Below are 15826 nucleotides of genomic sequence, written 5' to 3'. Positions count from 1 at the left end.
ACGTGAAGAGCTACCCGGACTCCCCCCTACCGGCTTTCACCGGCCGCACCATCGACGCGGCGCCGGATGTATGGGCGTACGGGCCGGTGGAGAAGGAGAAGAAGCCGTTCTCCGACCTGCTGCAGGCCATCGAGCGGCTGAAGAGGAACGGGCTAACCGGCGCCGGGGTCATCGGAGCGTACCATGCCCGACGGGTGGCGCCGCTGATGCTCCGGATCCGACCGCTTGGCGCCATGACCCCCGACGCGCCGACCGAGGGCACCGCCTTGGCGACGGGCGCGCTTGCCGCCTCCGAGATCCGGCAACGGATTCGGGAGGCGCTGGAGGACAAGGACGTCGAGTACCCGATTCTAGGGCACCCGCCGATGCGCCCGGAGGCGGGCTTCATAGACCTGGTAAGGAGTTGGGGCATCGTCTTCCTTTCTTTGTATCCTGCTATTTGTCGCTCTGACGCGGGGCTGTTTTGCGTTTGCAGGGCCCACTAACCCGGGTCGCGGACTCCCTTCTGCCGGTGCCGGAATATGCCGAACGGCGAACTCGCAATCGTCTCCATGCCGAGGCGCAGAAGCGCCGCAAGGACAAGGAGACGGCGAAAAAGCGGAAGAAGGCTGCCAAGGAGTTCCAGCGGCGGTGGAGGGGGTCGGTCGTGTCCGACGACGACGACGACGATGATGATTATGAAGAGGATGAAGATGAGGAAGATGATGAAGAGGAGGAGGAGCCGATTCCTCCCTCTCGATCGGGCGCCCTTGTGATTCAGGAGGCGCCCCCGCGGACGGCCGCGGGAGATGAAGCGGGGGAGGCGTCCGCCCGGGCTTCGGCTCCACCAGGCCCTGGGGCTGTGCCTCAGGGGCCAGCACAGCGCGTGCCCCAGGAGTTGGCGTGGGCCGCCCCCCAGGGGTCGGCGCAGGACGTCCCCCATGAGCAGGTGCGGGACGCTCCCCAGGGGTCGGCGCAGGGCGTCCCCCAGGAGCGGGTGCGGGACGTCCCCCAGGGGTCGGCAAGGGGTGCCCCCCTAGGGTCTTCGGAGCCTACTCCCGCCGCAGCTCCAGAGCCGACGCGGGGTGCTCCCCAGGAGTCCGCACAGGGCGCTCCTCGGAGGTCCGTGGAGCCTGCCTCCACCGCCGTGCCTGCTACCGGAGAGCAGCAAAGCGGCGACAAGCGGCCACTGCCGGACGCCCCGGGGTCGGCGTCGGGCTCCGCGTCGAAGCGCGCGCGCCGCCCTTGCGCTTCAAGGACGTAAGTTGGCCTTCCCTGCGCCTCGTTCCTCTCCTCTTCCTTCATTCGTTTCTGCTGACGTCTGTCCATTGATGTCCAGCACTGCTCCCCATGGCCTCACCCTGCAGTTGGCGCCTAAGAAGGCGCTGCGGTTGTCCACCTCCTCCGGGGGGCGGGCCGCGGCCCCGCCCGCGGCAAGCGGCGGGGTTCCTGGTGCGGCCGTGGATCCCCCCGCGGAGGTGGCCCCTGTGGTGGCGGCTGGCGGAGCGACGGCGGCGTCAGCCGCGGGAGGGGGAGCTGACTCCACTCCGCCTTCGGTTCCCCCGGTCGCCCCTTCAGCTCAGGGCGCGATCCTCCCGGGTTCTCAGGCCGGGGAGGTGATCGACCTCGACGCCGACGAGGCAGAGGGGACGGCGGCGATGGGAGGTAGGGCGGATGCCCCCGCAGCTGTGGCGGGATCAGAGGCGGAGGGAACGCCTGCTCCTGGAGGTGCGGCGGCGGCGGAGGCAGTGGTGACGGAGCCAGGGACCTCCGCCCCGATCACCCCCGTGGGAGTGGCTCCGGCGGCACAGGCGGAGGTGCCCACCGGGATACCGCTGACGGCCTCGGCGGCGACGAGCGTGCAGGTGCTGGGGCCGTCTGTAGACCCGGCGGCTTCTAGTGCCATGGTGCCGACCTTGACGGCAGTGTCAGGGTCGGCATCTGCCTCGGCCTCGGCTTCCTCCGTTCCCTGGGCATGGAGAGGGTCCGTCCTTCGCTGGTCATCCCGCGATGACCCGCCGAGGCATCTCTTCGCGCTAGACGACGCCGCCGAGTGGCACAAGTGGCAGGCGGTGCAGGGCGGCATCGCCCACGTCCAGGCGGCTCTGTCTTCAGCGTTGGGGGTTCTGGGCAACACCGTCCTCCCTGGCAGCCAGGTATGTTGCTCCTACTGTTGGTGATCAGTATCTCCCCTTTGCTTTTTGTCTTAACGGTGTGTTGCTTTGCAGGCTCTCCAAGAGGGCAGTCAGGGGAAATCTGATTTCCTCCGGCGGCAGCAGGGTCTCTGGAAGCACTTCAATACTGAAAGGGAGCGCACCAGGGACCTGTCCCTGCAAATCAACGCCGCCAAGGGGGTCATTCGCGACCTGCAAGGGCGTGAGCGGGCGGCGTTGGAGGAGGCGCGGCGTGCGGAGGCCAGGCTTCAAGCCGTCACTGAGAAGGCCCGCCTCGACCTCGAGGAGTTCCAGGCCATCGCTGAAAGGGCCCGCCGCGACGCCGAGGAGCTTCAAGCTGCCGCTAAGAGGGCCTGCCGTGACGCCGAGGAGCTTGCACAGCTGAGGGGGGAGCATGAAGCCCTCAGCGCGGAGACTGGTCACCTTCGCTCGCAAGTGCAGGGACTTCAGTCCGCCATGTCCCGAGGGGCCGACCGGGAGCGTGACTTGAAGGCCTGGGCCGACGGTGAGATTTCTTCCGTTCCCGCGTTCCCGTGTTGTTTGTGTTCTGCTCCTTGACTTGGTGGGCTTTTCTGGATGGTTTTTGCAGGTGAAATCGCCAAGATGCAGGGTTTGCTTGACGCGGAGCGCGGCGAGCACGGTGCCCTGCGAGATGCGGTCCGTGTCATCTGCGACAACTTTGGCGTAGCTCCGGAGGAGGGGTCGAGCTCTCTGCCGGCTCGTGTCCTCGGGGTACGCCGTCGGCGTCGTGAGATCGCCGTGGACGCGCTTCACATCGGCATGCGGCGAGCCTTCGGGGTCTTCGGCTCTCATTATTCCGGCATCAATTTTGCCGGGATGAGTGAAGGGTACGCTGCCGGTTACACCGAAGCTGAGCTGGACGGGATCGATGCGGCGGTGACCGCGCCGGCGGAGGCCCTCGCGAAGCTCCTGGAAGATTAAGCCGTCCCTCCTGCCGACCCCTCGTCAAGTTAACTGTACCAGGCTTGTGCCCAAAAGTTTGTAAATATGTTAGTCTTGAACTCGTTTTGCGTTTGGCCATACGGGCCTGTTCTATGACTTTGTCGCGTGAAAAATCCCGATCCCCTTTACTGTTCCTTTGAGCTCGAAAGCTTAGAATGCGTTGCCGGGTGCGTCAGTAAGTTTTGATGAGCGAAGGTGCCGTAGCCGCTGGGGCGTAGGTTTTTTCGCAGTCCGATCAAACTTGCCTAAGCACCGTTCACGCATCCTTCTCTTTTTTGCACCCAAAGGTCTAGAAAAGGAGTGTTCGGTTTGAAAAAGAAAAATTGTTTCCTTTAGATGGCGCCAAGCGGCTGGGGTCGGGACCCCTGATAGCCCCTGAGGGGTATGTGGTCCTGGAGCAAGGCCAGGGTCGGATACCCCTGAGCTTAAAGGAAAAGGCCTGAACCAAGGCGGCTCGGGGTTTCTTTTTCGCAGAAGAACAAAACTGATAGCCCCCGAGGGGTATGCGGCCCTGGAACGAGGCCAGGGTCAGATGCCCCTGAGCTTAATGGAAAAAACGGAATTGAAGGCAAGCTTATGCAGAACTTGGAAATAAGAGCTATGGGTGAAAGCGCCTTAGATGTTCTATGTTCTAGGCATTGCTGAAGACCTGCCCGTCGGGAGTTGCCAGTTTGTAGGTCCCTGGCCGTAGTACTTGCACGACGATGAACGGGCCTTCCCATGGGGGAATCAACTTGTGCCGACCCTTGTTGTCCTGGATGAGGCGGAGCACTAAATCACCGACGTTGAAGGCGCGGCCTTGTATCTTGCGGCTGTGGTAACACCGTAGGGCCTGCTGGTATTTAGCCGAGTGTAGTAGGGCTACGTCTCGCGCCTCGTCGAGTTGATCTTGTGCGTCCTCGAGTGATGCCTGGTTTCCCTTCGTCGTATGCCTTGACCCTCGGCGACCTGTACTCTAGGTCGGTGGGCAAAATGGCCTCTGACCCGTAGATCATGAAGAACAGGGTGAACCCCGTCGCCCGGCTGGGGGTCGTCCTCAAGCTCCAGAGGACTGCGGGCAGCTCCGCAACCCACCGTCCGCTGAACTTTTTAAGGCGGTCGAAGATCCGTGGCTTGAGACCCTGGAGTATCATGCCGTTGGCTCGCTCGACTTGCCCGTTCGTGCGGGGGTGCGCCACTGCCGCCCAATCCACTCGGATGTGGTGGTCGTCGCAGAACTGGAGGAATCTCTTCCCGGTGAACTGCGTGCCGTTGTCGGTGATGATGGAATTTGGGATCCCGAAGCGGTGGATGATGTCGGTGAAGAATTGTACCGCCTGCTCAGACCTGATTTGCGCCACTGGTCCAGCTTCGATCCATTTGGAGAACTTGTCGACAGCGACGAGCAGATGGGTGAAGCCCCCGGGCGCCTTTTTGAAGGGTCCGACGAGATCCAGCCCCCAGACTGCGAACGGCCACGTGATGGGGATGGTTTGCAATGCCTGTGCGGGCAGGTGAGTCTGGCGGGCAAAGAACTGGCATCCTTCACAGGTGCGGACTACCTGGGTAGCATCCGCGACCGCGGTCGGCCAGTAAAAACCTTGTCGGAAGGCGTTGCCAACGAGTGTCCTTGGCGCGGCGTGGTGACCACAAGCTCCGGCGTGGATATCCTAGATCAGCACTTTTCCCTGCTCGATCGGAATGCAGTGCTGGAGGATCCCAGTATGACTTTTCTTGTAGAGCTCCTGGTCGATGATGGCGAAGGTTTTGGCGCGACGCGCGATCCTGCGGGCCTCTGTTTTGTCTGCCGGGAGCGTGTCGCGGACGAGGTAGTCGAGGTATGGGGCTCTCCAGTCGATCAGGGGGTCGGCCCCTACTGCGGGGTCTGCCGTGACTTCCATGACCACGGGGTCGGACGGATCGGCTCCCAGGGCCGAGTCGGGCGAAGCAGCGGCGCTCGGGTCCGGGACAGGTGGCGCGTTGCCGACCTCCCTTGGCTCGGGTCCCGATCCCAGGGCTGGGGGTGCTTCGCCGACCCCTGCCGGCTCGGGATAGCGAATTGAAGGCTTCAACTGGTCGCTAATGAAAACGCCGTCGGGGATAGGCATTCGGCCGGACGCCGCCTTCGCCAGCTCGTCAGCGGCTTCGTTGAAGCGCCTTGCGACGTGGTTGAGCTCTAACCCGTCAAACTTTTCCTCGAGCTTACGGACCTCGTTGCAGTAGGCTGCCATTTTGGGGTTGTGGCAGCTCCACTCCTTCATGACTTGTTCGACGACCAACTGGGAATCGCCCCGGACGTCCAGCCGACGGATACCCAGCTCGATGGCGATGCGGAGCCCGTTGAGTAGGGCTTCGTATTCGGCGACATTATTGGATGCAGGGAAATGGAGGCGGATCATGTACCTGATGCGTACGCCCAATGGAGAGATGAAGACGAGGCCTGCTCCGGCGCGGGCCTTCATTAGTGACCCGTCGAAGTACATCGTCCAGTACTCCTGCTTCTCTGGCGCCGATGGGGTTTGAACCTCCGTCCATTCGGCCACGAAGTCGGCAAGTGCCTGGGACTTGATGGCGGTGCGGGGGACGTAGGTGATACCCTGGTCCATAAGCTCAAGCGCCCACTTCACGATTCTCCCCGTAGCATTTGGGTTCCGGATTACTTCACCTAGCGGGAATGATGAAACGACCGTTACCGGATGGGCGGTGAAGTAGTGACACAGCTTCCTCTTCGTGATGAGGATGGCGTAGACGAGCTTCTGGATCTTTGGATATCGTGTCTTGGATTCGGACAAGACTTCGCTGATGAAGTACACTGGGCGTTGCACCTTGAGAGCGTGTCCCTCTTCTTCCCGCTCCACCACCAGGGCCGCGCTAACCACCTGGGTGGTCGCCGCGATGTAGAGCAGGAGGGACTCGCCGTTGGTGGGCGGGACTAGAATCGGGGCCTTCGTCAGGAGGTCCTTGAGTCGGTCAAGTGCCTCCTGGGCCTCGCTGGTCCATTCGAAGCGGTCAGACTTCTTCAGGAGCCAATAGAGAGGGAGCCCTCGCTCGCCGAGACGCGAGATGAAGCGGCTTAGGGCTGCTAAGCATCCCATGACGCGCTGCACCCCCTTTGTATTCCGGATTGGCCCTATGTCGCTGATGGCCGCTATCTTCTCCGGGTTTGCCTCGATGCCGCGCACGGAGACGATGAAGCCTAACAGCATGCCCCTTGGGACTCCGAACATACATTTCTCGGGATTGAGCTTAATACGCTTATCCCTTAGCCTTTCGAAGGCTAGCTCCAGGTCGGGAACAAGCCGGTCACCCCTCCTGGATTTAACCACGATATCGTCAACGTAGGCCTCAACGGTCCGCCCAATGAGGTCCTTGAAGCACTTCAGCATGCATCGCTGGAAGGTAGCCCCCGCGTTTTTGAGGCCGAACGGCATCTTGACGTAGCAGTAGGGACCAAAGGGGGTGATGAAGGAGGTAGCGAGCTGGTCGGCCTCTTTCATCGCGATCTGATGGTAGCCGGAATATGCGTCGAGGAAGCTGAGGGTCTCGCACCCGGCGGTTGAGTCGACTATTTGATCTATGCGTGGCAAAGGAAATGGGTCCTTTGGACACGCTTTGTTGAGACCGGTATAATCGACACACATCCTCCATTTCCCGTTCTTTTTTGGTACAAGGACAGGATTGGCCAGCCACTCGGGGTGGCGTACTTCCTTGATGAACCCGGCCGCCAGAAGTTTTTGGAGCTCTTCGCCAATGGCCTTGCGCCTTTCCTCGTCGAAACGGCGCAATCCTTGCTTCACTGGCTTAGAGCCGACCCTGATATTCAAGGAATGCTCGGCGACTTCTCTCGGGATGCCAGGCATGTCCGAGGGCTTCCACGCGAAGACGTCGCTATTCGCGCGGAGGAAGTCGACGAGCGCGCCTTCCTATTTGGGGGATAGGGCCGCGCTGATCCGCACAACCCCTCCGTTGGAACAGCCGGGATCGAGGGGGACTTCCTTGATACCTTCGGTGGGCTCAAAGGAGATGCTCGGCTGCTTGGAGTCGGGGCGATCCTAGGTGGCCTCCGAAAGCTGGACCGCCGAGCCGCTCGAGACGGTGATGGCCGCGGCGTATTCGCAGCACTCTACGTCGCACTCGTATGCCTTCTGGAAGGTCGTGCCGACGGTGATGACCCCGTTGGGCCCCGGCAGCTTGAGCTTGAGGTAGGTGTAGTTGGGGACTGCCATGAACTTCGTGTAGCACGGCCGTCCTAAGATGGCATGGTAGGTTCCGCGAAACACCACTACCTCAAAGGTGAGGACCTCCTTCCTGTAGTTGGAAGGGGTCCCGAACGTAAGGGCAGGTCGATTTGCCCGAGAGGCGTTGCCTGCTTCCCTGGCACGACGCCATGGAAAGGTGCCTTGCTGGGATGGAGGCGGGAGTGGTCGATCCCCATAGCGTCGAGAGTCTCGGCGTAGAGGAGGTTGAGGTCGCTGCCCCCATCCATGAGTACCTTGGTGAGGCACGTCGTGCCGACGATGGGGTTGACGACGAGAGGGTAACGCCCCGGATGCTGGACGCGTCCAGGGTGGTCGGACCTATCGAAGGTGATGGCCGACCCGGACCAGTCGAGGAAGGCCGGAGTCGCAGGCTCGGCGGCGTAGACCTCCCGACGCTCCAGCTTTTGCTGGCGCTTGGTGTCGTATGCTGCGGAGCCGCCGAAGATCATGAAGCAGCCGTCGACCTTAGGGAAGCCGTCTTCCTTCTCTTCGTCGCCCTTCTTCTCCTCATCGGGCTTCTGCTTCTGGTCACCTTTCACCGGATTACCCATGAAGTATCTCTTCATGAGATTGCAGTCTTTGTAGGCATGCTTCACGGGGAACTCGTGGTTCGGGCACGGTCCCTCAAGCAACTTGTCGAAGAAGCCGGGAGCACCCTCGAGGGGCGGCTGCCCCCGCTTGCGCTCGACCGCGGCCACGAGGGGGGCCTCGCGCCGTTGCTTGCCCTTCTTCTTCTGCTGGCGGTTGGAGGTGCCTTCGTCGGCATCCTCCTCCCGTTTCGCCTTGCCTTTGGAACGGTCGAAGATCGCTCCGACGGCCTCTTCGCCAGAGGCGTAGCTAGTGGCGATATTGAGGAGCTCCTCCGTGGTTCGCGGGCCTCGGCGCCCCAGCTCGTGGACGAGGGGCCGGTAGGAGGTCCCTGCTAGGAAGGCTCCTATGATGTAGGCGTCCGCGACGTTGGAGAGCTCGGTGCGCTTTCTGGAGAAGCACCGGATGTAATCCTGGAGCGACTCGTCTGCCCCCTGACGACAGCTCCGGAGATCCCAGGAGTTGCCGGGGCGCGTGTACGTGCCCTGGAAATTTCCTATGAAAACCTCCTTCAGGTCGTTCCAGCTGCGCACGCGTCCTGAAGGGATATGTTCTAGCCAGGCTCGCGTGGAGTCGGCCAGGAAAAGGGGTAGGTTGCGGATGATAAACAGGTCATCATCCGCCCCGCCGGCTTGACATGCAAGCCGATAATCGCTGAGCCACACTCTAGGATTCGTCTCCCCTGAGTACTTGGCTATACTCGTGGGTTGCCTGAAGCGCGGCGGAAAGGGCGCATTTAGGATGCGCGTAGAGAAGGCCCGAGGCCCAGCCGGTCCAGGGCTCGGGCTGTGATCTTCCCCGCTGTCGTAGCGCCCGCCACGGTGGACGTGGTAGCCTCGATCTACCCCATCCTCCCTGTCCACGCGGGAGCGTCTCCGTGCGTTCAGGGTGTCGCGGGCGTCGCGGACGAGACCGACGCGCTGGTGGACGGATCGAGCCTCGCCTCCCACGGGTGGCGGGGTCCGTCGGGCGGACGCGGCCTAATTTGCCCCCGGAGGGGGTTGATGGACAGATTCCCCCCGCCTTTCTGGGGGTGCGTCGGGCGTCGCCCGGCTGGCGTTCTGCCCACGTCGCCGAGACGCCGAACTTTCCGCCTGCTGGACGGCAGTGCACTCGAGCAGGTTGCGCATCTCTTGGCGTGCCGGTCGCTCCTCGGGCGTCGCTGGTTCGGGGAGCTGTCGGAGCAACACCGCCGCGGCGGCAACTTTTTGGCTAGCGCGGGCGAAGAGCTGCGGACGCTCTTCGTCCGCACAGATGCGTTGCTGAACGTCACGCGCCCGTTGTCACGCTCCCCCCTCGTGGTGGGGGTGCTCGACTTCTTGGCGGGCGCCCATGCGCGCCTCTGGTTGCCGAGAGCACTCCGAGGCCCTTGGTAAGGCTCTGGTTGTAAATGCGGCGCGCGAGGGGGGAGCCCTTTGTCTCCCCTCGGCATCATTGCCGTTGGATCCCTCGGAGTGCGCGTCGACCACAAGGCACTCGCGCGAGGGGTGGGGACTCCCGCTGCTGGAGCCAGCGTCAGAGATTGTCCTCGTCGCGCCTACGAGCTCGTTGCTCGTGGGCGACGTGGTCATGGACCGCGCTAGGAGGCGTCCGTAAGCCCCCGTGGCGTTGCGTAGCCCGAAGGGCTGTCCCCTTGGTGAGGTCCTTCCGGTAAGCGAGCGACCGCTGGCCGCTGTCCCGGCAGCAGGGCCGGGAGCAGCTGGGTGAGCGGGTAGGACGAGGACAGGGATCAGCTCGACCCCTTCCCCGGTGGTGAGGAAGGCCAAGGTCCCGAATCGGATCAGGGAGCCCGGAGCAAAGCTACTATCGTAATTGGCCATCTGAGGCTGGGAATGTATGCGCAAAGGTCCCCTACCTGGCACGCCAACTGTCGTTGTCAAGATTGGCGGATCAAGACTTAGACTAGTAAATTTCTTTTATGCGCGTAAAGCCTCAGGTGGTGGCGTGGGAGACACGGGTTAGACTGGTTCGGGCAAGGGAAGCCCTACGTCCAGTATCGAGGATGCTCGTATTGCCCACACGGGGTTCTGTAGTAGGGGTTACAGGTCGACGAGAGAGGGACTGGTCCCAAGTCTCTTTAGTGCTTGTGCTCTCAGGGAGCGTTGTTGTGTGCTATGGCTTGTGGGAGAGGAAGCCGATCCCCCCTCCGGCCCTGGATTCCTCCTTTTATATCGCAAGGGGGGTGGCCGGAGTTACAGCTGGGATCGGGTGAGGAGGACCGTAAAGAGTAAAGCGTAGAATGGTAAAAAATACGGCAGGGAGGAGGGGCGAGTCCCTAGACGCCCGACGCCTCTGCCGGTTCCTGGCGAACGCCGGCGTGCATGCCGGAGGAGGAGGCGGCCGTGTGCCAAGTGTCGTTGCTCCCTACAGGTAGCTCCTTCGGCACTTTTAGGCGTCGGGTCATGATGAAGGCGATTCGTCGTTATCCTTATGTCTGTTGGGGAGGACGGTGGATGCCACCGTTCGGATGACGGCTCCCAGAGAGAGGGCGTCACATCCTTACTGCCGGGCGCGCGGGACCCGAGGGTGCGCGGGGCCCGAGGACAGGCCGGTCTCTCCTCCACTCTGGCCGGCGCAGGCCATGAGTACCCTGCGGCGAATGGGAGTCAGCCGCCGGCACTGTAGCTTGCACAGTGTGGTCTTGCACAGGTACTTGCGACGGGTTGCGTGAGGGGCGCGGTCATCCCTTCCCTCCGCCAGGCCTGCGGCGCATTTATGGCGAGGCCGACGGGGGGGACCCACAGGATTTTGTCTGTCTTGCCCACCTGGACCGCATCCGAGGAGGATGCCTGCCCCGGGGGCCCCAGCGCGCCCGACCCCTCCGCTTGGGGTCGGACGAGGCGGAACTTCGTGGCGAGGGGTCGGGCGCCCCCGACCCCGGGGCCGCAGTCGGACGAGGCGGAAACCTTGTGGAGGGGGGTCGGGCGTTCCCGATCCTGAGGCCGTGGTCGGGCGAGGCGGAGCTTGGATCATGCTTAGGTGGGCTCGGGCCTCCGCATTCGCTCCTTTAAGCGGTATTTTAGGGGATCGTTAATATTTCCCCCCAACAGTCACCCATTCCAAAATTGCTCCGGGCCAAGCACGCTTAACCCCGGAGTTCTTTGAGGATGAGCTTCCGGAAAAGAAGTTGCAACTTATTGGTATGAGTATTCTATCAATCCTATTAAGCCTTGGGCCAGGATGTCACAGTTAGCTGGTCTTCGGGGTCTTGATATGGCTCGGGCTCAGCTTCCACGTGATGTAGCTCTACTGTGGGTTCCTCTTCCGGCGTGGGGTGGAGCTCGTAGGTTCCATCAGCGATATTAACTTCTACATGATATGCATATGCAGGTAGTTCAATTTTTCATACTTTCACATGCAGGATGAAAGACATGAATTATTGTTGACGTGTAAATTGCATTTCAACCACATTCACCTAAAAAAGGTTCTAGACTTTCATTATTTTCATGAAGTAAGGTGTGTTGTGGTATAAAACTCAGGGTTGACTTTGATGGTGATTGTGTACACATTTAAGGTTTTACAATTTAGACTTCACAAGGAAAGTGAGGTCACTCTAGGGTTGCTCAAGGTTCATTTGGAAAGTTATCCTATTTCTGAATGTTTTCCGGTACCTTTTCCATAAATTACCATTTTAACCTTAATATGACTTAACATTTACTTTTATTCATTTAAACTGGTTCATCTTCCAAATTTGTTTCCATATTCAAACAGCAACATATGACACTGAGAATTTAGCAGTAACTCAATCATGTCGTCACTGGGTTACTGTAAAAATTTGGGATCCATTGGACTAGTACAAAAATAATTAAAATTATTTCATTACCTAAAGGTAGCATGTACATAACCATTTTTATCTCAAAATCTATAGTGATTCTGAGGGTGAAACTTTAGCAGTGGCTTGAATGTTTGTGACAGAAACTTTGGTGAAGTTTTCATTATTTTTAGTGAAGGACATCTATTTTCCACATATATCCCCTATTTATCTTTCCACATTACTTTAGCAGTGGCTTGAATGTTTGTGTCTTTCATTAAGTGTCATCCAGGGTTTCATATTTTTCCTGAGACGTATACTTTAAAGCTGAACTACTCCAAGTGGAGTCACATTTTTCTCTACTCTAGATTAATCTCTAGGCAAAAACATAAATTTAACCATAGATTTCATAGATAGAAGTTAAACTGTGATTTAAAGTTCCAAACTAGGCTGCAAAGTATTTTCCTAAGGTTCATGTCACTGCAACAACCATCTCAGAGGTGGTTTTGTTATTTTTACATTTTTTTGTGATTTACTATGATTTAAAAGGTCTAAACAAGAAATAAAATTATAGAGCATATTTTTTCTAACAGTGATATGGGCAAAGTTATTTTTCTATGAAACTATTTTGCTCACTGAGTCTAACAAAAGTGGTCTGACATTTTTCTAATTTTTCTAAAATTATCTGTGTTTTTCCAAAGTTTAGTCATTTAAAACCATTTCAAATAGATAAAGCCATGGCAGTTTTACAGATAGGCCCTAGGACTTCTCAAACATTCATAGATCTGCCCTCAGGTTCTACAACTAGGCCCTTGCAACTTTTAAAACTCCTCAAATCAGTCCTTATGGTGACCGGTGGCAGGGCGAGTGCGATTCCGACGGTACGGCGCGCAAAGGGAACAAGGGCTCGGGATCGAAGGTGTGCTCACCAGGGAAGGCTTGGGGCAGGTTTGGGCGGCGGAGAAGGCGTGTGTATGATGAACGGTGGTGGGGATGAAAACACAGGTGGCGGCGGAGGTTCCTCCGGCATCCCGGCGCCGGCAAGGCTTCCGGCGGGCAACGGAGGGTGCGCAAGGCTTCACGTGGCTGCGGCGAAGCTAGCGGAGGTGGCATTGAGCGGCGGGGCAGCGTGGAGGTGGGGTCTCCACGGTGAGTAGCGGCGGCGTAGAGCTTCGGCAGAGCTTGTGAAACGAGGTGGCGGTACGGGTGAGCAAGGAGCTGCGCACGCGGGCATTCACCCCTTTTATAGGGTCCGGGCGAAGCGGAGGGGCTAGGCAAGGCCAGCGATGGCGAGAGGTGTGGCCAGAGGGCAATGGGGAGCCACTGGAGGCTAGTTGATTGGCGGGGGACGCCATTTGGCGGGCAGAGGCGGAGCTCCGGGGGAGCATCTCGCTCGCACTGGCACAGCGGGATATGAAAGTCGCAGAGCAGTTTTACCGTGCGCGCTGGTTGGCGGAGCTGGGGGCTCCGTTTTGTCCCATCATGCAGCAGGTTGGCATAGCGGAGCCGGCTGGTGAAGGGGTGCAGCATGGCAGCAAGCTGCTGGCAAGGCGAGGCATGCGGTTGGACGGAGGCGATGCTGCTGCAGAGAGGGAGATGCTTGCAAGCGAGCATTGGGCAGCCAGGGCACCGATTTGTCTTGTCACGGTTGCGGGTTGGGCGATAGGAGCTCACTAGTGAGGGGGTTCCACATGGCGGTGGCAAGCTGGGGCACGCACCGAGTGCGCTCTGGCGCGAGGGAGGGGTGCGAGACAGGGTGAAAGGGCTGAGGTTTGAGGGAGATTTAAACCAAAACTTTGGACAACACTTCAAAATTTCCCTTTTTAAGATCTGTTGTCCTCAGGTCAAAGTTTAAACTTTACAAAAGGTTCCAGTTCAAAATCGAGATAGATTTGGATCTATAAGGGTTCAAAGTTTGGTAGAACGCTTGTCTTCCTAACATAGGCAATTCTATAGTTTCAAGTTTTGATTTAACCCCAATTTGAGCTTTTAAGGGCAAATTTGACCTTTCACTTGCTAGGTTAGTGTCTAAGCCTCCTATTCCAGCTTAACCAAGTTTAGTTTAACTAGAGTTGTTACATTATTAGCTAGAGATCTAATTTTTAAATAACTTTCTAATACAATGACTTAAAAATTATTAGCCCATGCGGAAGCACGGCTTGATGGGCTAGTTGTTTTCAAAATGTGATTCGATGCTGATTAGGTTTCTCCGAGAATTTTCCAAATTGTTCTGAAATTTATTCTCAATTTTCTACAGCTAAATCACTTTATTGGAGGGATCTAAAATCTTTTTCATGAGATCCTAATATTTTATTTGGGTTCATTGTGTCCAACTCTATCTCTGGGATTTTTTTTTGAGATTTTTGGAACTTTTAGGATGTTTTTTTGTTTAAAACAATATCTATCTTAGTTCGGAACTATTTTTGCACTAAAAATATCTTTTGAATACTAATAAACCTAAACCCTAACCGTAACGAGCCAAGTCCGCACCCAGGATCTCAACCCACTTCGGCCTAGTATGCCCGTCCTCTGTCCCTTGCTGTGAACCCCGCCCTAAAATGGGTCGAACCCGGCCCTTAGGCCCAATCCAACCCACGCCTGTTGCAGCAGCTCTTGCTGCAGTATTCCTGCGCCGCCACGTCCTCCTTGGCGTGCACGACACGCTATGGCACGTTCCATGCCCCATAAAGGGCGAAGCCCCGTGCCCTTCTGCTAACACACCTGCCTCGTCCCGCAACCTCGCCTCTGTGCAGCTCCGCTGCCAATAGCCACCGGAGTGCTGTGCACCGTTGGACTGTCTACGCTTTGATTCACCACTCCTGGATGCAGCCAAAGAAAGCCACTGCCTCAAGGAAGTCCGCGACGCTGAGCCACACCGCTCGCCTTCCTCATCTTGTTGTTGGAGAAGCTCCACCGTGCAACATCGAGCCGCCACCATCCTCCTCCGCCGGGCCAAATTCTGACTAACACCATGCACTTCCATCATTAGTAAGAAGCCTGTAGGAACCCCTTGCACTTCCATCGTTAGTAAAAAGCCTGTAGGAACCCCTTGTCGTGCTCTTCCTTTGCATTACTTCGACCGAGCCGTCAAACCCCGCTGCACTGGCGATTGGAACACCCGGAACCACCACCCCGCCAAGGCCTAAAGCTCCCTGAGCTTTTACAGTTTCACCCTCACAAACATTTATAATTTTCATAGATTTGTTTGATTCAATCTTCTTTTGCAGATAACCCCCTCAACATTTTTGGTCTATCCCAACCCTCTTGGTCTCCAGACCTAACACATGTTCAAAGTCTCAACCCAAACTAAGAAACTCCCTCTTCTTTAATTACTTTGTTTCAGGGTCCTCTGCTTTAATTACTTATTGCTTTGTACAACTGCAACATCAAAATTGGGTTTCCACCTTCGAATGTGTGCCTAGATTCAGTGCGTAGAGTAATCAACAATATCATTCCCATACAATGGTGGATCCGGTGTAGGGGCTAGGGAAGCTTGAGCCCACTACCCTCATCGCAATCCATGGAGCCCTGTAAAAATTTCAACCATGGATGAAGACAAGGAAGAAGAAAATGAGAAGGAGGAGGAGGAAGATAAAGAAACATTGGTGGAAAACTCACCTTTAGTCATGGTTGGAGAGACACATAGGTCTTGAAAATCCAACCGGGACTAATCTATTGAGACAAAAAGGCCCTCTTTAGTCTTGGGTCATTCACCCGGGACTAAAGACCCCCTTTAGGTCCCGGTTGCTAACACCAACCGGGACTAAAATGTTTCCCAAAAACTAAAAAAATGGGCCACCCACGCCGCTCGCCCGCCCCGCTCGCCCGCCGACCGCCCGCGTCAGAGCCGCCTGCCCACCCGCCTGGAAGAAAGGGAGAGAAGAAGGAGGAAGAGGAGGAGGAGGAGGAAGAAAGGGAGAGGAGGAGGAGCTGCTTGCGTGTGCAAGCGAGAGGAGGAGGAGCTGCCTAGCTACGTACGCGAGATAAGGATGGGAGGATGGGAGAAGAGGAGAAGATAAGGTGGAGAGGAAAAAGAGGGAGGCCGCGTCAAAAGGTCCCGTTTGGGAATTTAGTCCCGGTTGGTGTTAGCAACCGGGACCTAATGGGGGTATTTGGTCTCGGGTGAATGAGGG

The 15826-nt window shown here is 57.8% G+C and overlaps 1 protein-coding gene across 1 annotated transcript; it reads left to right on the top strand.

Moving 5' to 3' along the window:
- Positions 1–1637: 1637 nt before the first annotated feature.
- Positions 1638–14660, top strand: LOC101760708. Its single transcript, XM_012849021.1, has 5 exons — positions 1638–1906; positions 2003–2135; positions 2259–2658; positions 2743–2810; positions 14523–14660. The coding sequence occupies exons 1-5, from the start codon at positions 1638–1640 to the stop codon at positions 14658–14660; spliced, it is 1008 nt and encodes a 335-aa protein (XP_012704475.1).
- The last annotated feature ends 1166 nt before the right edge of the window (positions 14661–15826 follow it).

Source organism: Setaria italica, chromosome IX, assembly GCF_000263155.2.
Source record: "Setaria italica strain Yugu1 chromosome IX, Setaria_italica_v2.0, whole genome shotgun sequence".
NCBI classification, from domain to species: Eukaryota; Viridiplantae; Streptophyta; class Magnoliopsida; order Poales; family Poaceae; genus Setaria; species Setaria italica.
The sequence above is the reverse complement of the archived record's forward strand: the minus strand, read 5'-3'. Positions and strand labels throughout refer to the sequence as shown.